This window comes from Diadema antillarum, unplaced genomic scaffold (assembly GCF_040938485.1).
Source record: "Diadema antillarum isolate AM-2024a unplaced genomic scaffold, OU_Dant_1.0 seq00000136_RagTag, whole genome shotgun sequence".
Classification (NCBI taxonomy): domain Eukaryota; kingdom Metazoa; phylum Echinodermata; class Echinoidea; order Diadematoida; family Diadematidae; genus Diadema; species Diadema antillarum.
Genome location: NW_027271213.1, coordinates 728,466 through 756,177, shown reverse-complemented (window position 1 = coordinate 756,177; position 27,712 = coordinate 728,466). Strand labels below are relative to the sequence as shown.

General features: G+C 37.7%; 1 protein-coding gene across 1 annotated transcript; it reads right to left on the bottom strand.

The window, feature by feature from the left end:
* Window positions 1-583: 583 nt before the first annotated feature.
* On the bottom strand, window positions 584-27,360 carry LOC139727572 (chordin-like protein 2). The gene is made up of 10 exons (XM_071638553.1): window positions 27,238-27,360; window positions 10,137-10,334; window positions 8,792-8,955; window positions 7,436-7,541; window positions 6,518-6,700; window positions 3,473-3,570; window positions 2,823-2,925; window positions 2,153-2,335; window positions 1,367-1,478; window positions 584-764 (listed from the first exon to the last, which is right to left on the bottom strand). The coding sequence occupies exons 1-10, from the start codon at window positions 27,317-27,319 to the stop codon at window positions 584-586; spliced, it is 1,410 nt and encodes a 469-aa protein (XP_071494654.1). The 5' UTR covers window positions 27,320-27,360.
* Between the last annotated feature and the right edge of the window lie 352 nt (window positions 27,361-27,712).

The window sequence follows — 27,712 nt, the reverse complement described above, 5'->3', positions numbered from 1 at the left end:
ATATGAAGAAAATTTTACCAATGTTCGTCTTTTGTAAAAGGTACACATTTCTTACACTTTTTACTGACAAACCTAGAGGGTTCAATAATTCCCCATCCCTTCGGAAAGAGGTTAGTCAAGTGCTCTCTCACTATGCTAGAAAATGGAAAAAAAAAAAGTTAAATTAGCTTTTCCTGATATCGTCCAAATGTGGCATAAGAAACTGCTGCAGTTTTAGATCCAGTGACGGCGCGGTCTTGAAACTTTGCAAATTCATAACCTCTGAACAGATTGTCCAATCTTCCTCAAACTTCACTGAAGTAATCTGCTATCAAATATTTACGCATTCACTCAATCTGCATAAATATTTTGGTTTCATTCTCGTTTAAGCCTTTTCAGGCACATCACCTACAGTTTTATGATCACTTCAATGGAGCCGAAAACACTCTCAACAAACACCAACTAAAATTATAAGGTGTCTCATATCATTCTTCAATATCAAAATAATTTGATAGATCTATGTATAGAATTTACAAAAGGCTTTCGCTTTATTTGCAAAACAAAAAAGAGGAAGAAATATATGGAAATGAATTATTTAAAAAGATCAAACGACAGTCCTTGTTTCCCTCTTCGGTCTCGTCTGCCATCTTGTTCTGACGTCACAGTCATGTGATCTCTCGAGCGGCCGCACGTCGAGCGTGCGCGGCAGCTTTACGACCTTTCGTAGGCATCGCGGGGAACACCGCCTCTGTAGCTTTGCTTCTTTGCCTTCCAGCTTGTGAACTCTCCCTGTGATTTTGATGTGGGAAAAAAAAAGATATACAACGTGGCTGAATACAGACGAAACAAACAAACAAACAAACTTACGAGATGGACTGTGAAGAATATGGTACCCGCAAGTAGAAGAGACTGTAATAGATTTGCACTATTCATTTACCATAACGAGACTTTCATAGAGTTTCATAGTCTGAGACATTTTCTTGATACTGATCTTGATATTGATTAATTGTTCACATTCCTGAGAAGAGGGCACATGGAATTGAAAGCACATGTATTGATATTGTATACATGTCTTGATGTTGTGTTATTTTGTGTATGAAAATGTTTTGCTTTGTTGGAAATGAAATAAACGAAATGAAATGAAATAGAATAAAATAAAATGAAATGAAATAAAATGAAATTCTCAACAACTTTAAAGAATCACCACTCTTTGCTCAGACTTTTACTAACGTGTTTGTCTTTCTCCCATGCAGTCTTTGAAGCGAAATTACTCTCTTCGAAAATTCTCATATACTGTTGAACACTTTGCTGCATGGAGAACGTTACGAGTGTACTTCCTTATGCTTGTTTGGAAGCACAAATAAGTTGAAACAACCACACATAAGACTTACGCATTGTCGTGGCGCCCATAAGATGAAATCGGCCTTCCCGATTCTGGCCGAGCGCCCTCTGGAATCGGTCTGAAGAAAGTTCTTCCACCATAAAGTTTTGAAATTCACCTGTAGGTTAAAGAAAGCCATAGGAATGATAAATACATGTATGATCAGTCCACACATTTTTCTCACACTTGATTAGACATAACTTTTTTCAATTCATTCTTTCTTGCCCTAATCCTTGTGACGTCTTTTCTTCGTTTTTTTTTTTTTTCTTCTTTACTGCAATAATCCGTGCAGGAGTCCAAACCATATCTATTCATAATGACATTTCTCAGGTGAAGTCAGCAGTCCAAGTAGTCTGAGTTCTATTCCAATAATCGTGACCTCTTTGGACTATCATGATCATTCATTTACTTGCGAAGTTGAAATATTCATCGTACATCTGTAAACTGTTAGATTATGATTAGTAAGATGAACAAGCAAAATCTGTGGACTAATCATAGTTACATTGCATGATATCTAAATCAAAATATTATGTGGGCTTACTTCACTTCATAAAAAGCGCAACCGACATCGATTCATAACAGTAATGTTTGTTTAGGGTACAGATACTAGAAGCATCATAGTACAAATCTTTCTAGTCAACGAAAGATAACAATAGGAAATATCAATCTATACTTCAAATACTGAAGCCCAATTCCTTCCTACCAAGTAGTCATTTATTCATTTATTTTTTCTTTTAGGAGGCGGAGGGGCACTATTACAGTTTTCCACTTAAAACGTTCAATTAAACTTACCATTAATGAAATCCCATTTTCTAATTTGTACAACGCTCATCGGTAGGTTTTCCAGGGCGTACATAAAGGTTTGGACACCGCCCGATCCCTCTACCAGCTCCGGCTGGTACCTATAGAGGAGTGTGGTCTCTCTTCCCCGGAGACATAGCGGCGGCACGAGCGTTGAGGGCGCATCCGATGAATCTACGAATCATATACAGATTATACAATTATCACACACAGACTCATGTATGTAATGATTCATATAAAGTTCATGATCTTACTGCTTGAAGATCAATCAGTCGGAAAACTATACATAAATTCCAGTGCCGTTCTGTGCAAACATGAAAGTACATGAGAATATTTCTAGCGTATCTACGCCCAGCCGAGTGATAGTAAAACCCGCAGAAAATATCAAGTTGTCCCCAAACGAACAAACCCATTGAACATCTGGACACTTAAAGCCCAAACTCAAAACAGAAATGGCATTCATACCACTAGAATCAAATCGTTGTTTAAACCCAGAATATGCGTAATATCAATTCCGTTTTCCACCAACAGATTATATTTCTTTTCTAACTCCATTATATCCGTCCGTTTTAATTCCCTTCTCATTTCCAGTTAGTTTTCACATTCATTTTTAATGCATGGATTATCAGAAACCTTTCCCGTTGTTATCTTGGATGCATACCTGTGCACACTTTGCAGCATTGACCGGGTATATACTGGGGATTTCGGCACGGTAGTTCGCTGTCCGCTTGACATGTGAGCCGGCTACAACTCGTCTCGCCATTCTACACACAGAAAAAGGAAATACACAGAGAGAGAAAAAAGATGACTCTTGGTTCCACTTCCCCTTACGCGCAGTAACCATGGCAACTCGGGTATACACGAGTAGTATGGTCGGGTCCAAGGATACCTTGTCTTCCCTTTACAAATGCTGTGGATCATCATCATCATCATCATCATCATCATCATAATGATAAAAATAATAATGATAATAATAATAATAATAACAACAACAACAACAATTATACCAACAATAATGATTATACTCTGATTGATATCTCGTTTGAATAAAATACTCTGTTTGAGCCGTTTCCACCTGAAATTTTCTTTTTGCAGCTTTCTCATCAAGCAATGGCGGCATCCGAACTTTAAAAAATAATCATAACTTTAGAACGGGTTGTCAAATTTTCCTCAAACTTTCACTGATGTGTTGAATTAATATTGTTGCTTTCACTCAATCGACATTCATATTTGGACGTTGGTTTCCTTTAATAGCCAAAATATAATTTCTCCTCCACGAGACAATCACGTAACCATGATCCTGCTACTAACCTCGCACTGGCACAGAATGCAGTCCATCCGACCGAACGGGTTTAACACAGGGTGCCACGTCTGGCCGTGGTAATACGTATGTCCGTTCGATTCGCAGGCTGCAAAATATATATAATAACATTTCATATCGATTAAATTCACATTCTGAAATCTTACAAACATTTTCACGAAAAGTTACAAAATATTGTTTATGTGATTGTAGTTATCTTCGCTAATGGGAATGCCTTTGTTATTACAAATTTTGTTTCTGTTTTTACTATTATTACTTTTACTTTTGTTGGTGTCGTGACTGATGTATAGCTGTTCGTGTGATATCTGGTGTTCTGAACAGCAACTTCGGACTACATTATAGTAATGACTTTGCATTATTGAAACTATTTCGGTATACAGCCCTTTAACCTCGCAGCACTCTCGTAAAAAAAGACAAAAACTGCGAGCTCTTTTGTCCGACTATACTACTTAAGAGAGCAAGAATGAAAAAAAAACTTCGAAACTTTAGATTACGTTATCAATGATGTGGCGTGAATTCGATGAAAAATACATATTTGTCATTGCGCAAGCTCTGATGTCCAGCAGTTGGAATACCAGGCTGATTTGTTGATATGATGTGGTATCACTACTTCCTAATTATTTTCACTGGGTGTGTTCGGAATTTTTAAGATATCTTGAAGAGAAACTCCTGGATAGTTTCAAGATTCATGTATAAATAGCTCTTTCGTATTGCAGCCGCATTTTCACCAGTGCATAATTTTGTAAATTCTTCTCTCAGATGAATCCGATTGTCACTCTATTTTCACGTCTTTTACAGCGAGTTTGTGGCCAAAATCGTCTTTTATCAGTGTAAATAATAGAATTTAAGGAATTATTACGCTCTTCTATGACTCTATAGCAATGATAGTGTCCACACGCATCTTCAAGCGCTTATTCGTTGACAGTGATTTCAAATCCATGCCGAATCTATTCAGAATTATTTCGAGCATTTCCACAAAAGCCTATCTTGGGTTAGCCGTACTTTTTTTCTTGTTATTGTCGCTATTTATTTTGTATTCTATAGCATTTTTTACACTTCCGACGGACAAAAAGTCGGGAATAGAAAATGTGCCGGACATCATGCTAAGCAGTAGTGAGCTCACGTCTTTCAGTCAACTTTTGAATGTTCCGGACGCGCATGACTGGCATCAATTTTCCCGGGCGTGGGAACGGGATCAGAGAGTGATCATCGGATTTCCCTCCATTGGACCACCGAGGCAAAATATACATGGACAAAATTGCAGTCGTTCATCCTGCACTGTTGGGATAGATCTGCGCGGGCAAATCTTGAGGTGAAGGGAATGGCTTCTAGAGTCACATTCACCCTGTTATATGAAAACCTCCTGGTCCGAAGAGGAAGCCGTTACCATGGCAACCAACAGACGAGGATTTGGAATTAACCACTTCCAGACTGTGTGTATTTATGTTAGAGGGTATCCCAGACCGCTGCCTCATTTTGGCAACGTCCATAATCTTTGTAGAAGCAGAAGAGATCAAAAACATGGTGCACTGGCATTTATTTTCATTATACTTTCTTTTTTTTTGGGGGGGGGGGGGGGGGACGGAGCTTTCGCGGTTGTGTTTTAAACTGAGATCGTCTGTCTCACGTCTTGCCCATAAAGCAATGAAAACATTTTCCGAAACTGTTCTTCAAATTTTGACAGGGTGCAACATAACCAATGAAGTAAAGCAGTGCTTACAGAGAACAGATTTTATGAATTTTACTCGATGTTTTTGTATCCATGACCTTGTTATTGTTGCCGTATGATAAATTTGCAAGAGGTTCCTTAAAGAAGATGACTTTAGTTCTATGCCGGTCAGATAGAAGGATGAATAGTTTGATCACAGTTCGCTGGAATTTTTGGATCATGAAGTACCTGTAAGAAATTAGTGATATGAGGAAGGGCGGTTTTCTGGTGTTGCCATGGAAACTGCCTCCCTGACTACTTCAACTAATATAATTTTAATATTAGCTGTGGGAATCCTCCTCAAGCCGCCGTTTATGAAAATGAACTTGTTCTTGATTTTCATAGTCTTATATTTCTAGGTGGAGGGTTTTGAGGTTATAGAAATTTCACACACTCGGGAAGATTGCAAAAGTACAGAAAATCTTTGTATAACTTTACTCGCTATTCCATGGAATTCTTTTTTATTTTTGTCACAATCATGACAAGCATGAAAAAATAACGCGTGTTGCCTGCTGTAAATAATGCGACCTCTAAAATTTCTTTCTTTCTACAGCTATTCTAGTTAGCTACATTCTTCATAGCAGATCACGTTTGTCGAGAATATCATATCTTACCCTCTGGGTTTTTTTTTTTGTAGTTTGTCGATAGGAAGAGGAAATATACGGACCACTTATATACCCTCTTGTGTCTAGAATCAGACATAAGTCGAGTTGAGGAACAAATTTCAAGTCCCACGTTGAAACATTTTGGCAGAAATCGACTGTCATGTATTAACAAGTATGAAATGAAGAATGCAAATCATTTAGGTACAAATGAAAATGGGATTTCTTCCCAGCATTTGTGGCAAATAAGATAAAAGTGAGGAATGGAGTTATGGAGTAATCTCGTGTCTAGATCTCATTGTTTTGGTTTGAGTCATTAATTAGTATTTTCTTAGGTACGGGAGTGAACATTTTGCCTCATGCTGTACTGTTTAACCATTCAGAATCTGCTCAATGAGTGGTGACCGGATTATCTTTGATTGTATTATTATTACGTGTTTATGTGAGGCCATTATCCTCGTCAAGCATGAGCTTACGATAATGGTCTCCTGCATTCCTGCTACTCCTAGATTTGTTTAATTTGTCTTCTGAACAGCTGGTACGTGAAATCTTATTTCCATTTAATGCGTAAAGAAACTCGCTTGAAATACTATTGTCAACCATCAACCAATGTCCATGTAATTCACTGTTCAAATATTACTCAGGAACTTTGTTCAATTGGCTTTCTGTCAGATTCTTGTACGAAAAAGGAATGCAGAAATCAAATCAAATCAAATCAAACTGACCCAAATAACTCGTCGGTTCTTCGACGTTGCCACTTGTGACGTCGACACCCTCGACGGGCACAGAAGGGAAGTTGTTGACGACGGGGAGGTCATTGATCTCGAGGAGGTCATTGGGGTTGATTTGGAGGTCGAGGCCGTTCGAAGCCGGAGCATCTTCGCCACCCTCATCGTCGCTTTCTTCGTCTTCCACGACATCTGACCCAGAAAATTATATCAGATGATATTTACAACGCGAAAAGTTGCCGATTACTGAAACACTACAACGGGCTAATGGAAAGTTTCGCCATATACGTCTATTAGGGCAGATGATGGGAGTAAAACAAAAAACAAAAAACAAAAAACAAACTCGGAAACAAAAAACACGCTCTCCGCGAACTAGGAAAGCTGTTTGATACAAAATCCTACACACACGATACTACAGTGCCCTTGGTCACTTGAATGTACTTTCATGTAATCTAAATGGCTTACTGATGAAGGCCGTCAACAATCAAATATAAATATGAAACATAAACAATAAATATATACATATTATATAAAATCATATTATATCATATTATATTATATCATATTATATTATGTTGTATTATATCATATTATATTATATCATATTATATTACATTATATTATATTGTATAATATTACATTACATTATAAAGATGTATCGTTCAAACAATATAGGTATATAGTATCGTTAAATGAAAAATGAATACAGGTCACTGCCAGCTTAGCTTTGAAATTTTAAACGGCTGTTACAAACAAAAGAAAACGAAGAAGAAGAAGAAGAAGAAAAAGGAAAAGACGCTTTGAGATTTCATGCTTAAATTACATAATACACTTTCAATGTGAGAGTGGAATGGAATGACACACACAAACAGACACTGTGAATCAGGGCGGAGAAAATGCGTGATGTGATGTTACCTGCATATAAACAGACTGGACAGCATGAATCGGGAAACATGACCTGTTCGTTTTCCGGACAAGTCAACGGTAGGCAGGTTTTTAAGGCGCAGTAAATTCTTCCCAGCTAAAATAGATAACGAAAAAGAGAAGGTATTTTATTTCATTAATATATTATTACATACATATTGTACGTCCTTTAGTCTGGAAAATATGATAGGCCTAGGATAAGTCGTTGCAGATGTAACGCCCTTTTCATGATTATAAATACTAGAACAATCCTCACCCAAAGTCAAGTATCACTACTATTGTGAAATCAGCTTCTGCGCTATTCCGATACAAAGCAACCCGTGCCTATTTCTTAGTATTTATAACGAGGCAAGCTGCTACACAACATCATGGACCACCATCATTAGATTCTGCTGAATAGCATGCTTGGGTTAACACATAATAATACTTATTGAAGTGATTTCGGTTTAAAGATCACCAACTTTCCAGTGAAAGTTGTGCTTAGTGACATTGTAAGTGACGAGTGAAAGTTGAACGACGCCTCTCGTTACAGCCCCGTGTTACCGCGGTTTCAATAGGCTTCCGCGAAAATTGGTCTCTTTTGCAAATTGCTCCAAATTCTACAAAATTATTTGTCTGACTAAAGTTCCTGGTATTATCGTGCCATCTATCAAGTTGTAGCTCAATCTCCTAATGCGTCAAGCATTACAAGCAAAAGTCTACCACCGCAGTTCCTTCAAATTTCTGATGTTTCAACTGTTCTTTGATCAACTTAAAGATGGCAGGCTAGAATTTTCAATTCATCGTTACTCTCTAAAAAAAAAATCGAGTGAAAATATCCACTCTTAAAGGAGTGAATACAAAAAAAGAGTGAATTTCGAGTGAATTTTGAGTGAAATTGTTCATTTTCACTCGTTTTGGAGTGACCTCAGGGATCACTCCAAAATCTTCGAATGATCCCTGAGGTCACTCCAAAATGAGTGAAAATGAACATTTTCACTCAAAATTCACTCCAATTTCACTCTAAATTCACTCTTTTTTGTATTCACTCCTTTAAAAGTGAATATTTTCACTCGATTTTTTTTTAGAGAGTATATTCTCGGAATAGATACCTAGTTCTTACATCATAGTTGTCAGAAACCATGTCAGGCTACAATTTACTCGATTAATTGATGTTAAACTGAAATAAGGAGTAGTTCTATCAATATGTTTCTTTTTATTCCCTCTTCGATAACTCTTTTTTTTTCAAACTGAACGTATTTTTCACACAATTTGTAATACATAAATCAGGAGGAAACTCAGTGAACATGGGCGTGGAAATAATGATTTGAAAAAGAGGGTTACTACCAGTGGGCGTGGCCTACTCACCGTGCAGCCACACTGGACGCATTGGTCCAGCCTCCTGGACGTAAAGATGTCATCCACGCTGAATAAATCGCCGTGCTGCAGTCGCTTGCCCTTGTACTCGCAGTCTGGGATAGACATGCCGTCCTGGGGCGCCACCAACGGAGCATCGGTGAAAGTGGCATCCTCTTTCAAGACAAATTTTCAGTACGAACCATGACATCAATATAGGGAAATGAATGTTGTTGATTCTTATGCCCCTGACATCACAAAGCGAAACAAAGCAAGCCAAATCAAAACGATGGAATAGGAGACCAGACCACAGCGTGACATGTTAGTCATAACATTCTTAGTGCCTCATATGATATGAGAAAAGAAGGAACAGTGCAAAACGTCTTCACACTATCACAAAACGTCTGGTAAAGATTATCGTCTGCGTTGTACATTTGGAAATGATTTAAGACAGATGCAGAAATCATTTCCAATGGGGATGGAATGTGATCTAAATATTTCCTATATGAAATAATGTGTGACGAAAGTTTATCTGATCATTATCTAATTTCTTCATTATTTATTGGCTCATAGGACTGATGGGATTCAAAATATCTCGCAATAATGATTGATAAGAACATGAAAAGTGTCTGATGTGTAGTTGATCTTGGGGGTAGATCGTTGAGGAGAAATGAGTGAAGGAATAAAAACAAAGGACGACAAAAAGGAATTTTACCGTTCTTGCAAAGCATTCTAACGACACAATGGTCATGATAATCTGAGTGTCAGTACATGCAGTCGTCATGCAACATAGCGTCTCATTGGCACCATGCAATATTTTTGTCACGTGACCGCGACGTTGCTTAGCTAATATCGTCTTTTTTATTGTGGTGTCTTTTTTTTTTCTTATTCAGTTATTGCTGGCGCACAAAAAGGAACAATGATCACGTACCGTTTTGAGTAAGTAACTTTTCCGCGTTACAGGGCATGTAATATCTCAACATCCATAATAATACATTTTGGAAGAGGTGTGAGGATGTGTGTGATCTCGTTTTTACTACTCTGATGTAATTGCTTCCCGGAACTCATGAAATGTGGCGTTCATACGGTATTGCAATGATTAGGCTTGGTCGTCAGGAGGAATCACATGCATTTTTCAAAAGGAAAGGAAAGATAAAGGTACCTCTGACGGTCATGTCGAGGAAAATGATAATAAATGAATAAAATCAACAACACGACAGCTTGTACATAAACTTTTACAGAAGCTGATGATCAGTTCAAAACTCGTAATTCGTTCCAGGAAAGCATGTCTTCCAAGAATGATTACTCCCTTTCGATTGAGCATCCCTCCCCCTTCTGCCTCCCCCTGAAAACCTACCAGCACAAACTGGACAGCAGTGTCCGGGCAGTCTCCTCTTCGCGGTACACGCGAGCTCCGGACACTCGTCTCGCAAGCAGGTAACGTGGTCGTGGTCGACGCAGGTGCACGTGGTGCATCGGTCGAGACCGGTGGGCAGGAGGAATGGGTGCCAGCTGTCCCCGAGACTGTACATGCGCCCTCCGAACTCACAGGTGCCTGGAAGATGTTTGGAGTTGGAGGAAAAAAATCGGAAATAAAAGTCTTAATTCCAGTTTTTATGTTATGTTATATGTCTGGTGATTTTTTTCAGATTATAGGGCAGGGACACACAAAAATGTAAATAGTTGCATGATGGTACGGAATGAATGTAGTCTTTCAAGTGCTGTATGTGCGCACTCAGGCAGACACGAAGAAAAGGGCTTGCATATAGAAGGAGAAATTATATTGCCATTTACGATTCAACGATCGTATTGAAGAGAATATTATTGATTCAACTCTCCTCAACCGGCTGTTAACTGACCCTCAGTACAACAATTCAAGATCCATTTCTCTGTTATGTGTTTGCACATTATTACAGGCCATTTTCTTTCGTTTGACATTTTAAACGTTACTAATATCAAAGTACTCAATCAGACTTTCACTCATATTTAGACTCTAACATCGTGTTGATACGAGTTATGTACGGCCCAGTTTAGATATTTCATTCATAGATTTTATGTATAAGGGTATAATGATATCATAAATATCTGTATAATGTATTATATATGATCATATTGTGTACATAATGATAATTTTGTTGGCCAAATGGTTAAATAGAAGAACCATCAAGACACGTATGTAGTTTTCTTAATTCTTTGTTCTGTTTTGTTGACCCAGTTGACTAGATATTGAAAGCATTTTAAAACCTGTGATATATGATGGTGCAAGAACGAGGAAATGTATCTTTGAAGTAAAAGTCATGCAAAACCAAGCCACGGTCTGTCAGACGAGATGCAATTTCTACTTGAATATCGGAGCTTTAACAATGACGTTCAATGTCACTATATTATTTGGTTGTTTTTTTTTTAAGAATGGCTACAAAATCGTGGAGATTAGAATGGCGTGTACTCTTTAATTTGAACTCGTACATTTTTTTTTCTCCTCCTGAAAAATGTCTTCTTACAATGCTCCTTAAAAGCCATAGTCGTTGAACTGTTCCTTGAAAGACAGAGTCATTTTAGACGTCACAGCAAAATTCGTAGAGGCAAGATATATCGTTAAATCAGTACATCGCAAGTACCTTTAAGTAGAACCTATTAGCAGAAAGCAAAGAGAAAAAATGAAAGTGTAAAGTTTTGTTCGAAGAGACGCTGAAGAGAGACATTTTGTTTGCAGGCAGGCTTGAGTACACAGGCGTGGTGGTAATCATTCTGTTTTCCCGCGAAAGAAATTACAGTTTCGACGTAATGAGTTTTGGTATTGATGCCAGCGCGGTGTAAGTGTCTTGTTTTTGGCGCCTCCTCGTATACCCCATCGATTCGTCAGCGGCACTCAGGCCTACACTTCTGGGCTCCGACATGCCCAACTTACACTGTCTTACCCGCCTCTCCAGCCGAGACTACGCGTCTACATCAGCCCTACTTCACTGCGTGGTAGACCACCCCGAAAGTTACCTGTTTGTCAAAACGTCCATTCACTAATCATTACGACATTGTGTTGGCCTTTTCACTACAGAACTGTTGTCAGTCTTGATTATGTGTTCTCGCTCACAGAAAACACACTTCGTGCGTGTAAGGGCTTGGCGACTGGTGTTTCTGTGAGAAAATAAAAGGATTAATTTGGAGAAGGCTGATCTCGAATTGTCGTCTGTGGCGCCTTGAATAACGGGTAACAAGGCTTTTATTCCCTGTAAGTGTTGGCGCGCTTTTGTCGCACGCCATTCTCTGTGTATACTGACTTTCAGTGAAAGCTAGCCGCATTGGTGTTGTTTGGCCTTGGGTGTAAATCAACGCCACGTTTCAAAGCCATGACAAGTCGTCAAACACGAGAGCTCATCAAAAGACCCCCTTCTGATTCTCATAAAGCAAGGGACGAGGGACGTGGCATGGACACACTTTTGGCTTACCCCCACCCTTAACAAACTTTACGAAACGAACAAACACAAACAACAACAACAACAACAACAACAACAAAAGTCTAAACAAACATAAAAACGTACAAACTCACAAAATCTCTTGACACCATCACAAACATTAAGGTGGAGTACCCTCCTACTCTCGTAAAGGGATCGTGTGTGCGCCATGTGTGTGGTGTATGCGACAGCGTGCACATAATGTTTTGTATCTTTAAGTTGTTGTTTTTTTAAGATAATCTCCCTTTATTCATCCCTACTTTCTATATCATAAAGTACAGGTGGAATTTTCATTATGAAGTACACGATGATTTGACGCTTTGTCTGAAAAAAAAAAATTTCATGCCCGCAAGCTTATACAGAGTTAGCATGTGTTACACTTACAGGAGGGTTAGGGTAGATGAAGGTTAGGAAAAAGGGTGGTAGGGGTAAGTATAAGACATTAAAGGTATAATTTACTATTTGCAACTGAAACAAAACCCAGTATTAGTGTGCTTCAAAATAGTTCTGAAATGTGAGTTAGGGAAAGAAACAACCAATATGAAAATTGGAACCAGTATAATCGATGTAAAATATTGCTAATTACAAAATGTGAACAATAGCTAAAATAAAAGTGTTTCCAGACTAAACTGTCCACAGTTACGGTTTAATGAGAAAAACAGTGATATATCCTTATATTTTAGGATTTATTGCAAACATTTTATTTGGTAGGATGTTTTGTGATACAACTGACCTACACATATGCATCAAGAGGGATATCTTGAACATTTTTTTAATCACTGCTCCCAAAGGTAAACAGGACCTAAAATAGAGTCTGAACTTAACTGCATATGAATTTAGTTCACGTATAATTATCATGATTATGTTTATGGATTAATGATAACCTTAGGTTCATGAGGGGCAGGGGAACCTCTCTATGGGGAAACGCGGGAGGGAATATGGGTTTGTAAAAGGTTTTGTTCTAATAAACAAATTACCCTTGTCAATGCCTGTGCTGTCCAAAATCGTCTCTGCGTGTCTTTAATTATCTTTCAAGTGCTGTGAAATACCTGTTGGTAACAAGAAGGGCTTTTTACACTTGTAAATTTTTGCTTAGCCCCGGACCAACGGTGGGGCTAAGGGGGGCCTTAGCCCCACCGTTGGTATGGGACTATCCTTAGCCCACTTTCTGTTTACACTCGTTTTTGCCAAAGTGGGCTAGCCCCACCGATAGTACGGTACTATCTGGCGGAGGGCTTTTTACACTTGTGTTTCTTAACCCCGGACTTTCTCTGACCCAGGACTATCGTTAGTCCCGTACCAATTTTTTCAGCTTTTTACACTCGCCAATTAGTCCTGTACTATCTCTTGTCCGGGGCTAAGGGAAAACTGACCTTTTTACACTCGTATTTCTTAGCCCCGGACTTTCCAAACCACATGAATATTCATAATTACGCTGTGTACTGTTCACGTACACCCACGCACCGGCAGCACTTGATTACCTCGTTTCTGATTGGTCAGTGAGGGTCGGACTTCGTCTCCGTCGCTTAGCCCAGGATTATTTTTTCGTTCTGTTTACACTCACTTGTTTGGCACCGCAATTGCGGTGCTAACCCCTGCTATTTTGCAGGGCCAGATAGTACCGTACTATCGGTGGGGCTAGCCCACTTTGGCAAAAACGAGTGTAAACAGAAAGTGGGCTAAGGATAGTCCCGTACCAACGGTGGGGCTAAGGCCCCCCCTTAGCCCCACCGTTGGTCCGGGGCTAAGCAAAAATTTACAAGTGTAAAAAGCCCTCAAAATAGCAGGGGTTAGCACCGCAATTGCGGTGCCAAGCAAGTGAGTGTAAACAGAACGAAAAAATAATCCTGGGCTAAGCGACGGAGACGAAGTGCGACCCTCACTGACCAATCAGAAACGAGGTAATCAAGTGCTGCCGGTGCGTGCGTGTATGTGTACAGTACACAGCGTAATTATGAATATTCATGTGGTTTGGAAAGTCCGGGGCTAAGAAATACGAGTGTAAAAAGGTCAGTTTTCTCCTTAGCCCCGGACAAGAGATAGTACGGGACTAATTGGCGAGTGTAAAAAGCTGAAAAAATTGGTACGGGACTAACGAAAGTCCTGGGTCAGAGAAAGTCCGGGGTTAAGAAACACAAGTGTAAAAAGCCCTTAATAAAGCTATCATGTCGAATCTGCCCTACTAATTTGCATGTGTGTGTGTGTGTGTGTGTGTGTGTCACATCCCTTGTATTCCTTTCTCTCATTTCCTGATAATGTACTTGTTGTATAATGAGTCGTTCTTTATGTATCATATATATATATATATATATATATAATTATATATATATTACTATTTTGCTATTTTCTTATGGAGAGTGCGAATTAATGTCTGCCATTTTGCAATCAGGTTAATCATGTATTCTAATGCTAGTATTCTAATGTTTGTAACACCTGTATTCAGAAGACAAAAACACTATGCATGTGGCAAGTTAGCATGACTAATCCCAATAGTAACTTATATCCATAAGTGCCATCCTTCTCTGCTATCTTTCTGGACTATTCAATGCGGGAACATTTCTTAGACCCCGCACAAAGTTCGTTATTCCGAAGATTCGTAATTCCGAAAATGGAGTAAGGTTCGTTATTCCGAAGTGTTCGTTAATCCGACAATGAAACCATATTCGTTATTCCGGGGGTTCATTAGTACGCCCTTTATTTTCATTTAGGGCGGATTAACGAGCCTTATTTCACTTTCGGATTGGCAAACCTTCGTAATATTGAACATTAATTCAGTTTCGGATCGACGAATGTCGGGAATAATGCACGTTATTACATTTTCGGATTAACGAACCTCCGGAACACTGAACCTTATTACTTTCAATACGGAATTCATACGAACCTTCGGAATGAAGCCATAAGAGAAATGTTTGAACTAACGAACCCTTTCATACTTCCGGAATAACGAACATCTATGAATCTGCGTACGAAATTTCTGCAGCGGAATCACGAAACTTCTGGTCAACGAACCTTGCTTCATTTTTGGATTAACGAACCTTTCGCAAATAACAATCAGTGGCTGCCATTCGTTCAATAGAGTATAGACAAAACAGTGTACTCATACAAACACATGTTATTTACGTACTTGTAAATAACATGATAGAGATTAATTGGCGTAATAATCAAAGTACTGTTTGTTTGTATTAATGAGAGTATACAACAGTCTGTTCTTCATTAGGACACTTCGTTCGTGAATAAACTGAAGCCCATATTATGCATGACTAATTATAGTGTTCATTTTTCATCAAAAGGAATAAACGCGCATGTACTGTAATTTATACGCAGAGAGATGTGAGAGTGTGAAACCTCCGTGTTATGTTTAATATATTCCAAAGATAATGTAAAAAATAAAGATGGTGTATATATGAAATTATATATATATATATATATATTTATATATAATATATGTATAAATAAATATATATATATAATATATGTATGTATATATATATGATTTACACACACAATTATATCTATTTCATGAGGGAAGGAAGAAAGAGAGTTATAACTTTATGACATTTTTAACAGTCCTATTTCCCTTTGAGTTTCTGCAGTTTAGTAATTCCTTATTTCATTCTTTCTGTTTTCATAGTCTTACATTTCTATTAACAAAGATTTTGGATATGATATCATGAACATTTTCAAGGGAAGCACGTTTTTAATCAGCTGCTACGCTGAACATTATTCCATTAAAGTAGGCTTTATGAATATTCATGTATACCACGCTCGATTTCCCAAGGCCAAAATGAAATGAATTAAATAGCACAGCTTAGCCGACATCCTTAACGAGCTCGTCTTCTGGTGTCTCTATTATGCTTCAACAAATTCGCGACAACAGACGCCATGTGTTTTCGACTTTTCTCGTCTCAAATAACCAGCAATCTATTACGAAGGCCGTTAAATGTCCTCTATCAAAGAAAAGTAAATACCCGATGCGGTACCTCGGATCTCTCTGGAACATGCTTTTTGCTATCGCTGTGTTAAACTGGAGCCAGAAACAATGTTACGTAAACATGTTTATAGAGTGTCGATCTATAGAAGGTAATGTGACCAGTATATCTCAACCCCCCCCCATATTATTATTATTACTACTACTACTACTACTACTACTACTACTACGACTACTACTACTACTACTACTACTAATACTACTACTGTTACTACTACTACCCCACGCACACACACTCACAAAATCTCTCTTTCACTCTTTTGTCTGACATGATCTGTCGCTTGTCAATTTTTCTTCTACAACCGAATGGCAACGTCAATTTGTCCTCAGATCTCATTTTGTTTTCTGGGTCTCAGACTGATGGACTGACCGTCTTCTATTCAACCTTTAATCCTTTACAGCTATGGTCACTTTCTTTTACAATTCTCATGTCCTATGCCACTATCTTTTCTCATTATAATATCAGAACATTCTTTGGAGTCCGAAGGATGTTCCCTTCAGGTGTGTATGATGATACAGGCGTCACAGTACAGTGGCGGATCCAGAGGGGGCCCAAACGGCTCACGCCCCTCTTTATTTTTTGTTAAAAACAAAAGAAATAAAAAGACAAAAATGAAATGAAACCCGGAAGTGGCACCAGAAATATTAGTCACGCCCCCTTTACAGAATTCCTGGATCCGCCCCTGCAGTAAATGACACTGTCCCAAATTTGAGCAAAGATGGACACTTGATAAGGTAATGTTCAAATTCGGCTGTTATCGTACATGTACAGTAGGCACACCGGGTCATTCGTAATAAGGGTATATCTAAAGATATCGTATGGTCGCCAGTGGAGTTTCCCAGTCTCCGGCAGCAACTTCGCGAGTCTTTGGCAAGCCCCCCAAAATAACCCGAAGATCTTGCGATGGTTCATATTAAAATAAAGATTCACATCTTTGTGTAGCCTTCTAGTGTGGTTCGGGTGTTATCGTGTGGCCTTCTGTATAATAGGCATCGCATTTTGCTTCTGCTGCTGATCGGCTTTTACCCAAGTTCGGGGGCAACTTCGCGAGAAATTGAAAATGTCATCCTATAGCCATCTTGTTTCAATTTCGGGACAGAGTAATTATAACCCCACCTTCCCACAGAAGAAATCACTTTTCTCGTAGAAAATGGCAATGTACCCATTTGGCCGTTCAAGAGGTCGTCTGTGTATTTTTTGAAAGAACGTTTTCTGTTATAAAACGTTCGCTGTCACTGTTATCAATTATTTAAAAATCAAGCGTTTATCCTTTTTGTCGGAACAGAAGTGGATATGGAATGACTGTTATCAAGCAGTAAAATGCCACAATTTCCCTGAAAACGGAAGGGGAAAATAGTTCTCCTTTCTCCCACTTAAGGTGATATCAATTCAGGAGTTTCCCGCTATTATGTCGCTCTATAAAGTTTCTGGGTTAATGTACGCTGGATCTTTTGACGTAGAGACGTGTCTTTTCACTTCTACCCTCTCGTATTATCGGTCTCAAACTCGTAAATCCTTTAATCGCTTGTTTACCCCTAAGTGATTTTTTTTCCTGTCTCTGTCCACCCTCCTTCTAAAAGAACTCCTCAGTCACGCGTAACCCTGTTCTCTGACCACTGGTATGGCAGGTATTCTGACATGAGACGCCAACAAATTCTTTCTCGGTGTTGTCCTTACTCAATCTCGCCTGTCTTGAATTTTACAATACATTTCATGCCATCACACGAAGCACGGTATACTGTATAGGCCTACGTATCTTCCTGTTTTTCTACAACCCACTTTTATCTCCCAGCATGAACTGCGTCTCGAGTGTTTTCTGATTCCAAAATGAAACTAATGTTGCATTTAATATAACCTCTGGTCTTCAATGCAAAGTAAACAAGTCGTTTCAAGCCCTTCTGCGACTTGAGCATTGGCATCGATCCACACTAATAACTGCTTAATCAATAATAATTGATTAATTAGATTAAAGAGATACTGTTCAGGGAATGCTAGTATACAGGAAACCAATGGGTTGTCGATTATTTAACCGAATTGTACCTTAAGTAAATTCACAGTGTCATGATATAAACTGACACAACTGCATGACGAAATGTCGCCTCCATCGACGGTGGAAACCTGAAACTCCATTTTAACAAAGGTAGTCAAATTTATGATCCACGCATTATGAAATTTCGATGGCATAAACTCGTCAGACAACAATTTAAGCATCTAATAATCATCTCTAAGCGACACGCACATAACATTACAATGTATATGCAAGTTACGCCTATTGTCCGTGGACTAGATATGAACCATCGATTTGAGGTAAATAATGTCATGGTCTTGGTCATAACCAGGTTTAAAGAGATAGTATAGTTTTGGTTGAGGTGAGGATTCAGCTTTTAACATTTTTACGAGCTACTTAGAAACCAGTTTATGAAATGTTAAAGACCATACAATCCAAAGAAGAATTCAGAGTTTATTTGATGAAAATTGGTTTTGAAATGCCTGAGATATCTAAAAACAAAGTAAAACAAATCGATCCTACTAAAAGGTGGGTCCCACCTTCTATTTGGATCACTTTGTTTTGCATATCTCAGCCATTTCAAAACCATTTTTTCATCAAATAAACATTGAATTCCTCTTAGAATGTATTATGCTTTTTCATATTTCATAAGAGTTTTCTCATTACCTAAATAAAAATCATCATCAAAAAGGTTGAAGACTGAAGCTCAATTTCAACCGAAACTGCACCATCCCTTTAAGATCGTCAACAACCAGCTACACTGAAGGAGTCTTTGGCAATTTCAGTTCGGAGATATGTGTCATTCTCTCTTATTTTGGACGTATCGAATCATTAGGATCCCGCTTTTTTTTCGGAAACCAGTTTTGACAATTCAAAGGGGGCCAAATATGGCATGAGAGTGAACACACGATTAAAAAAAAAACCTGCTGAAGCTGCAAGATTGCATTAAGATGCAAATTTATAATAATTTTTTGGTCCATTTATCAATCGTTGACACGAGAAACGGAACGCTTGTTTCTGGACTCGTGATGTATCTGTTAAATTGCATGTGTTCCTAATGATATTATGAAAAGATATCCTACATAGATATGTCAATATTGGAAATGTATGATTGAATCTATTTAAGATTATTATATCGAGTGTATTTTAGATCAATTATTCATTCTTCATCACACTCTGCTTCATATAGTATAGACGCGATGAATCTTTGCGAGCTGATTTTTGTGAATTCCCATTTTTGTTTCAATTAATGCCCTCAATGTAAATGCTGAGATGAATGAACTTCAGTCAAGATAACACAGTTGGTACTTCTGGTGGTATAGCATTAGCCACATTCAAGTATTACAACAAACTTGCCAGCTCTTCTCTTGTCTTCGAGCTCCTTACAATATCACGATTTTATACTCTATACTATAGCAGTGAATTCCTAGCATGGATTTAATGATTCTGATGCCTTATATTAGACGAGCGAATAAATTTCAATTTCAATTTCAATTTCATATTTCTCGATGAGAAAATACATCGAATATAACAAAATTGAATAATACATGATATCCAGCTAGGAGACATACATAGAATACTGCAAACATAATAATAAAACATAGTGGTCGATCTATAAAAGTTGGAATCTGAGAATGAATGCTAAAGAAGGTATATGAAAATTGGAATCTGAGAATGAATGCTAAAGAAGGTATACGAAAATTGGAATCTGAGAATGAATGCTAAAGAAGGTATATGAAAATTGGAATCTGAGAATGAATGCTAAAGAAGGTATATGAAAATTGGAATCTGAGAATGAATGCTAAAGAAGGTATATGAAAATTGGAATCTGAGAATGAATGCTAAAGAAGGTATATGAAAATTGGAATCTGAGAATGAATGCTAATAAAGATCGAGGTAACCCCCTCCCCCCCCCCCCCCCCCCAAAAAAAAATGAATAAACTTCAAGAGAACAATCCCTTCAGAACGATATAAGAATGACAAATTGTTTTCAAATTTATTTATTTTGGGATGGATTTTTTCTTTAATTCTGTGATTAGTACCAATCTGCAATACGTTGTGCGTACAATCTTATTGACTTGTGTTTGTGACGTGGTATTCAGTTATGAATTGAGGGAAAAGTTGTTGATATGCTTTGTGTTCAGGTAAGTTGTGTGTGGATGTGGAATAGGCTATGTTTGTGAAGAAGATACAAAACAGAGACATTTAAAGTGACTTATTTTCACTACCAAAATAATCGCCTTGTTGTTATTGCAGGTCCGCTGAATACGCTACGAACTCTTCAGTGATTTTGAGGCAAAAAGACGGAAAGATACGTCGCGACTGACTTAATTTTATGCGTTTCCATTTGACTGATATTCATTAAACCACCACTTGAGAGCAGGATGTAGTTAGCAATAAAATACTTTTGCTGTTGTTATTTTGTCATTCAGTAATTGAATTCTTCCCCCATTAGGCGTTTAAGTTCTGCGTATATCCTTTCTGCTTGCCTCCACTTTACCGTTCCCTAAGGGGCTCTGGTGCACGATTGTTTCGGACACGATCCTAGAATCGCCCCCAAAAATGAACGAAGCGAGCTATAGCTGCTTCCCATTCCCACTCGACTCCGCAGCAAACCAGTCGGTCTTTTGTTGGCACAGAGTTTAATAGGCAATTACAAGCCCTCTGGGTCCGTTATCCCTTGCTCGTCATACCCGGTGCTCAAAGGCGAAGCGTGCGCTGGAGGCAGACACGGGGCGCCGACTAAAACGTTTAATTGAGAGGAGCATTTTTGTTTACCAAACAAGCAAAGGAAATTGTTCGCCGCTTCCGCGGTTATATGACAGAGGTTCCTTTCTATCTCTATTGTTCGTTCTCTTATTTCCTTCATGCGCTTTGATCTCTGAAGCTCGAGTTTAGCTTGGGAGTGAAAAAAAACCCTAAAATATGGCCCAGACCTCAGCGAAGAGACAACTGATAGAATGCGGTTTTCTACCACCATTGCATCGCACAATACTGTAATGACAACGTTGGAGTGGAAAGATAATTTTTGAATTGACGTCGGTGTATCATTGAGGGACCTTTTAGAAGTGGGCGGAGAACTCCCGCCCCCCTTTCGTTTGAGATGATGATTGGCTATCATAGTGATGATGATGAATGCGTTTGTGATGATGATGAAATTGGCCTATGAGCTCCGCTAGTTGAAATTTTTACTGGCTGCATTGCACTCCTATTTCCCATGATGAAGTATAGATAGAGTCTTCAAATTTGACCTTCATATTAAACATGTGGATTGAAAGAACACAGTAATGTTAATATAACACATCAGTCAAAAGTTGAAAAAAATGGGACAATGCGTTCAACAGTTATGAATTTTTGAAGGATAAGTGCTGGCACCTATTGATGAGGAGATTACTACAGCTTGTTACGTCACATGTTTAATGCCTAATAAAAGAGCACTTGACTTGCCCCTTTCAGAAGGCAGTGGGGATATAGTATACCCTTAAAGGGATTGTACAGTTTCGGTTGAGACCTAACTTCAGATTTCTAACATTTTTTTGGTGGGATAATGAGAATATTTTATGAAAATAAATGAAGGAGCATGTAATTTTAAGAGGATTTCAGCGTTTATTTGATGAAAATTGGTTTTAAAATTACTGAGATATCCAAAAAAGAGCGATTCTGATAAAAGGTGGGACCCAGCTTTTATTACGATCGCTTTGTTTTACTTTGTTTTGGGGTGCCTCAGCCATACCAAAACCGATTTTCATCAAATAAACTTTCAATTCCTCTGTACTATTTCATAAGTAGTTTCCTGGTATCTCAAAAAAGTTAAAAGCCAAGTTCTCATCTCCACCAATACCAAACTATCCCTTTAACATACGTCAGTGACAAGTCTAGAGAAAGCACCTCTTTTTTTTAATATGAAATTTTGTAAAATTCTATTAATATTTCCCTTATGTCGTTCTACGCAAAATAATCTTAATACATCCTTCTTTACCTTCAGTGGTTCCCGTTTGTAATAACTTCACATTAACAAAATAATTGTTATGTACATTATGAAGGTGACTTCTGTAGTTGCTGTGGTTACATTAATTATTAGCACTTTAATCTTTGTTGATTTGATACGAAGACAACACATTCCAAAATTTGGCTGAAATGAAGGTTACAGTCCGTTATTACAAAGGTACATTAGGCGGAAAATAAAAAAAAGATTCGTAATACGAAGATTTATAAATCTGAAAACGAAATAGGCCTAAGGTTCGTAATTCCGAAAGTTCGTTAATACGCAGTAGAAGTGACGAACCATATTTCATTTCGGATTAAAGAGCCGTCGGAATAACCAAGTAAGTTTCATTTCGGATCGGACTAATGAACCTTCGAAATATCGAACCTTACTTCATTATCGGATTAACGAGCCTTCGAAGTAAAGAACCTTATTTCATTTTCGAATTAACGAGCCTTCGGAATAACGACCCTTATTTCATTTTCAGATTTACGAATCTTCGGAATAACGAACCTTCGGAATGTACGCCACAAAATGTAAAGATTAACGAACCCTTTTCATCTTCGGATTAACGATCTCAAACCAAAGCGAATTTGCGTGTTTCGGAATAAGGAACCTTCGGATCAACGAAACTTACTTCATTTTTGGATAAACGAACCTTCAGAATAACGAACCTTATTTCATCTCCGGTTTGACAAACCGTTGGAATAACGAACCTTATTTCATTTTCGGATTCACGAATTTTCGGAATAACAAACCTTATTTCATTTTCAGAATTACGAATCTTTGGAATAACGAACCTTCAGAATGACGCGACAAAATATTCGAATTAACGAACCTCAAGCAATGGCGAATTAGTGTTTTTCGGCATAAAGAAACTTTGGAATAACGAACCTCGTTTAATCTCCGGATTAACGAACCTTTGGAATGACTAACATCTCCCGAAATCAAGAGGGATGGCAATGAAGAGCTTATAAGTGTGAGAGAATATCTGACCAGTACTTTTGACATGACAGGACGGAGGCGTGTTTCTGGAATAACTGCCTATATTCTAACTGCCTAAAAATAGAATGAGAGTGAAGAGTTCAACTACAGTAATCGCAAACATGACAGGAAAAAATGAATTGGTTTGAAATTGAATTTCCGTTCTTCGGGGTAGAACATGATCCATGCGAATATTTGCAAATTCTTTACAGATCTCAGATTTCTGTGAAATACGATATCTTCCATAGTCAAAATTCTGCCTAAAAGGATTTGAAAAAAAAATCGATTGAGAAATGGAAAACTTTTATCATAATACAATTTCTATTCTATCGTATCTTTTTAGCAATGGTGCAGTTACATCAGTGTAGAGATGAGTAGCTGCGATGGAGTGAATAGGACATAACATAATTTTTTATATAATTGTGTCTTTTAGTTTTCTTTACTTCTTTTTGTTTTGCTTTATTTTGGGGTGTATTTTTTGTTGTTTGCTTGTTTGTTTGATGGCTTTGGAATTTTGGGGACATGTTCTTTTTATGCTGTCTGCCAAGACGGTTTAGGCCATGCGTCAGAAGGAATATAAATTTTTTGAAGCCTAGACATATGCATTCTTGGCGGTATTAATCAGTACAAATGCGATTAGTGACGACCAGATCATACATACAAATCTGCATCAGTTTAAAAAAAAAAATCCGAGGTGTCTTGTATCTGTCTAACATGTACGTAATCCTGATCTTTCTGGCTTAACACCTATTTTTAATGAAAACCCGTGCTTTTAAACCTACTTATCAAAACGTAAGGTTACACAAACAAGGATCGGTTACGGCAATGTGAGTGACAACAATAAAAGGCGATTAAAGAAAATTGCAATTTACGTATTTCGAACATACCAGAGGGATTTGCTTATTTGTTCATGTTTTCCACATTATTTGTCAACTATACACTTCTCGGCACCTATCACGTCATTAGTATTAACTGTATTAGTCTCGACTACTTTAAGAGCGTCCATATTTATATTGTGTAAGATTTAGAAGACAGACTATCTTTAACTGTACTTCTTCCATTCCTCTTCCTATATGTACTTATTCAAATGTGTCCAATGAATGATTCATATTATGATTAACTATTGCATACATTTTTTGTTGTTGTTGATGGTGCGTTTATCATATCTAGTGATAAAGCAATACTTGGTTGATGAGGATTTTTTCCATCTGTACCACACAGTGGCATTTAATCATTCGAATAGGGCTACAAAAGTTATTTCTTCTTCCCCGAATAGTTCACTATTTCAATGGAGACTCAGCCCTGCAATAAACTTGTCAAACTCAACTTATCGGCAATTAACCTACCCTGAGCAGCACTTCATAATTAGATGTAATAAGCTTATGTTACTGCAGGCAGACACGTAAGTGGGACAATCTTCGCACATTATGAAAAGAACATAATGCATGCAGGGGAACCCCCTGCGTATAATATATGCGCAAAGGCGATCGAAACCCCGACGTTACGGAGAAAAAGCGGAGTGTCCTTGATTTGAAGACAACTAGAATAAAGCACACGCTTCTTCGTTGGAAGGGCTTAGTTCTACTCCGAGAATTTCTTAGTTCCATGAATTCTTTCCCATATTATGAACATGCCGAATCGCTCACAATGGCGGCTTATATTTCCCAGGGTACTTACTTTCAGAAGAGAATCTTGATTTCTCAGGTCGTCATATTTATATCAAAACTATTTCTTTCTTTCTTTCTTTCTTTCTTTCTTTCTTTCTTTCTTTCTTTCTTTTTTCAGGTGGTTGTGGTTTAAGTGATCTCTTGCCATTTCATTCTTTGGCGCATTGTGGAGAAAAATCTTATAAAGGATAAAAGAGTTTAAAACAATCAATTAATCGACCTCTCTGCAAAGAGGAGAATTCACTTAATTAAGAGAATGCCGGTTTTTTCTTATTCATGCAATAAAGTTCAGGGCAAGAAGAAATTATGCATAGGAGGTAACTATGTTGCAAAAATGTTTCGTGCGGGGTTTTTTTTTCGCGTTAAATTGCTCAAAGCATGTTCAATTACTGCATTCCTTGATTGCTTTGCCACTACAAGTAATGAAAACAAATTTTAAAATCAAGAGCTTTAAGCACGTCAGTGTCAGATGAATATGAAATACACCCGATTTCTTTCATATCAAACGAGTGGGGAAAAAAACTGAAGAATCTTGACCAATATTACAACCGGGGGGGGGGGGGGCAGTGTCTCCAAAGAGCTGATGCAAATTACTCAAGTATTGTGTTTCTGTGGTACTCCATCATCAATCTTATAGTTTATATAAAGGTAATTCACTTTTGAAAATACATGCATATTTGGTCAGTTTCCCTTTGTTTGAGTTTTAAAATATGAATGATTTCAGAAGTTGTTGTAGAGACGAAAAAAATGTTCGCTTTTCACAGACTTTCATTTCGTCAAAACGAAGCAATCTCGCCATACAACAGTCGACTAGACATGGAACATGGAATAAGCCTTTATCGATTGTTTATGAAAGTATTTACGCTTTATACTGTTGTTTTCTTGATTTCTTCCAGCATTCCTTAAATGACCTAGATACAGTTAAATGGGAGAAAACAACTTTCCAGCCAGTTGAATGATGCATTTAGTATTGCACTAAACACTGCAAAAAAAAAGTATTCATTCAGCCGGTTACTAGTTTTACTTGTGTTATGTAACACAATAACTGGCATCGTACTCTAGTAAGGTCTATAGTGTGGAATACATCTTCACAGTTTGTGCATCTTAACATGAAATCGAATTTTGTTGGCTTGTTTGTTTGTTTTTCTTTTCAATTCAGACATTCCTTGAACTATTCAAATCTTACAGCAAAGAGAGACAAACAAATATGTATGCTCTACACAGCATATTTTGGATCAAAGCGACTGTTCGTATCTATTCTCAAAGATGTCACATTCGTGAGTATGGGGTGGGGGTGAACGGAATGACACCCATGTACACTTTATGTTTAATGCATAAATGAAACGGTATGAATATTAAAAAAAAAACTGTACCATGGATGCTTGTTTTCAAGAATGCAATTCGTCTTTCGATAAGCGAATGGCAAATTGAACTTTATGACGAATAGAATTGATACTCAAACTTTAATGCACCTTTAGGTGGAATGTTATATTACATGTATGTCAGCTTATCCACTTAGCCGGCATTAAGTATGTCCTGCTTTAATATAAAATTGTCATCTTTGCGTGGTTTTGCGTTGTTTTTTAAGCGGAGAAAATCACATATTTCCCTCCTTTTAAGTTAAACGCACTGACAAACGATGTTATCAATACGTGCTGATTACAAGGGTCACAACACGCTGACTGATATTGATTGTTGCATCGTTTCTTTTTACAATAAAAAGTGAAATAAGGTCAAAGTGCCAAATCCATGAAGTAAGAGATAAAATAAGCTGCCTGAGGATTTCAGACAGGCAATTAAAAAAGATACTGATGAAATGTTGCTATTTACAATTTACGTTATATGATTTAGGATAAAATTAGTAAGTAACTTACGAAGCACTGTAAAACAATTGAACTGCTGAACATGTTTGCAAGAGGTAACTTTGGCGATTCCACAGTTCGTGGGCGAAAGTAGAAAATAAACGAAATAGGCATTTGTACCTTTATGGCATTAAATTTTGTACTTTTAATAAGCATCTCGTTAAAAAGTCTGATGTCAATAGTTACAGTGTCAGACTCACTAAGGATAATAATAATAATGAGTATATTATTATCATGAGAATACTCGCAGGAAAAATCGGAAAAAAATCTTAAACCAAGGTAAAAACAAGTCTCTCAAGTGATCAAGCTATGAAACTTTCGATGAACTGCCAAAAAGTCTGAAAAGTGGATGTTTATTAGAGCAAAATTAAAAAGAAATTAAATCTGATAAAACTCTGAATTCTCACATCACTGACAATAGTAATCGTTCAGAATCAAGAAGACATCGGCATCTATGGAATGTTTACCTACATGCCTCTAAATAGACGTCTGAAAAATTAAAGTCTCATCTTACCTTGTTCTGGTGAAGACGCAACTGAAAATATGACGATGGTAAGAATCCAGAGAACTCCAAAGTTTGCGACGCGATATTCCATGTTGCTACACAATTGTGTCTGCCACTCTCTTTCTTGAGATGAAAAAGATGCTATATCCCTGCAAGACGAATCGAATGAAAACCACAAATCGCTGGATTAGAGTCTAAGCGTTGTTCCCCACGTTGCACTCCGTTACGAAAAGTTATTTCCTTCGTAACAGAGGAAACAAAATATCTTGATAGATTCGAAGGATGATGTGATGACACATACACAGGAAAACAATAAATATGAGTTGTTACTGACGAGGATACTGAAAGTGTCAGTAGAACTTAACAATTTCTTGACTGGCACTACGATATTCCTGTGTCCGTGTAATGGCAGTAACTTAGCTCCTTATATATCCATCACATTGCAGTTCAGATGGCGTAAGTATTGAAACGAACTGATGAATCG

What these genes read in the sequence shown, in the direction of transcription:
- LOC139727572 (XM_071638553.1), bottom strand. Translation starts at nt 27,319, where the DNA reads ATGGAATATCGCGTCGCAAACTTTGGAGTTCTCTGGATTCTTACCATC. An exon ending in GCGTCCAGTGTGGCTGCACG is followed by an intron (nt 7,542 to 8,791) that starts GTGAGTAGGCCA and finishes TATCTATTTTAG; the next exon opens with CTGGGAAGAATTTACTGCGC. An exon ending in AAAATGGGATTTCATTAATG is followed by an intron (nt 1,479 to 2,152) that starts GTAAGTTTAATT and finishes TTTAACCTACAG; the next exon opens with GTGAATTTCAAAACTTTATG.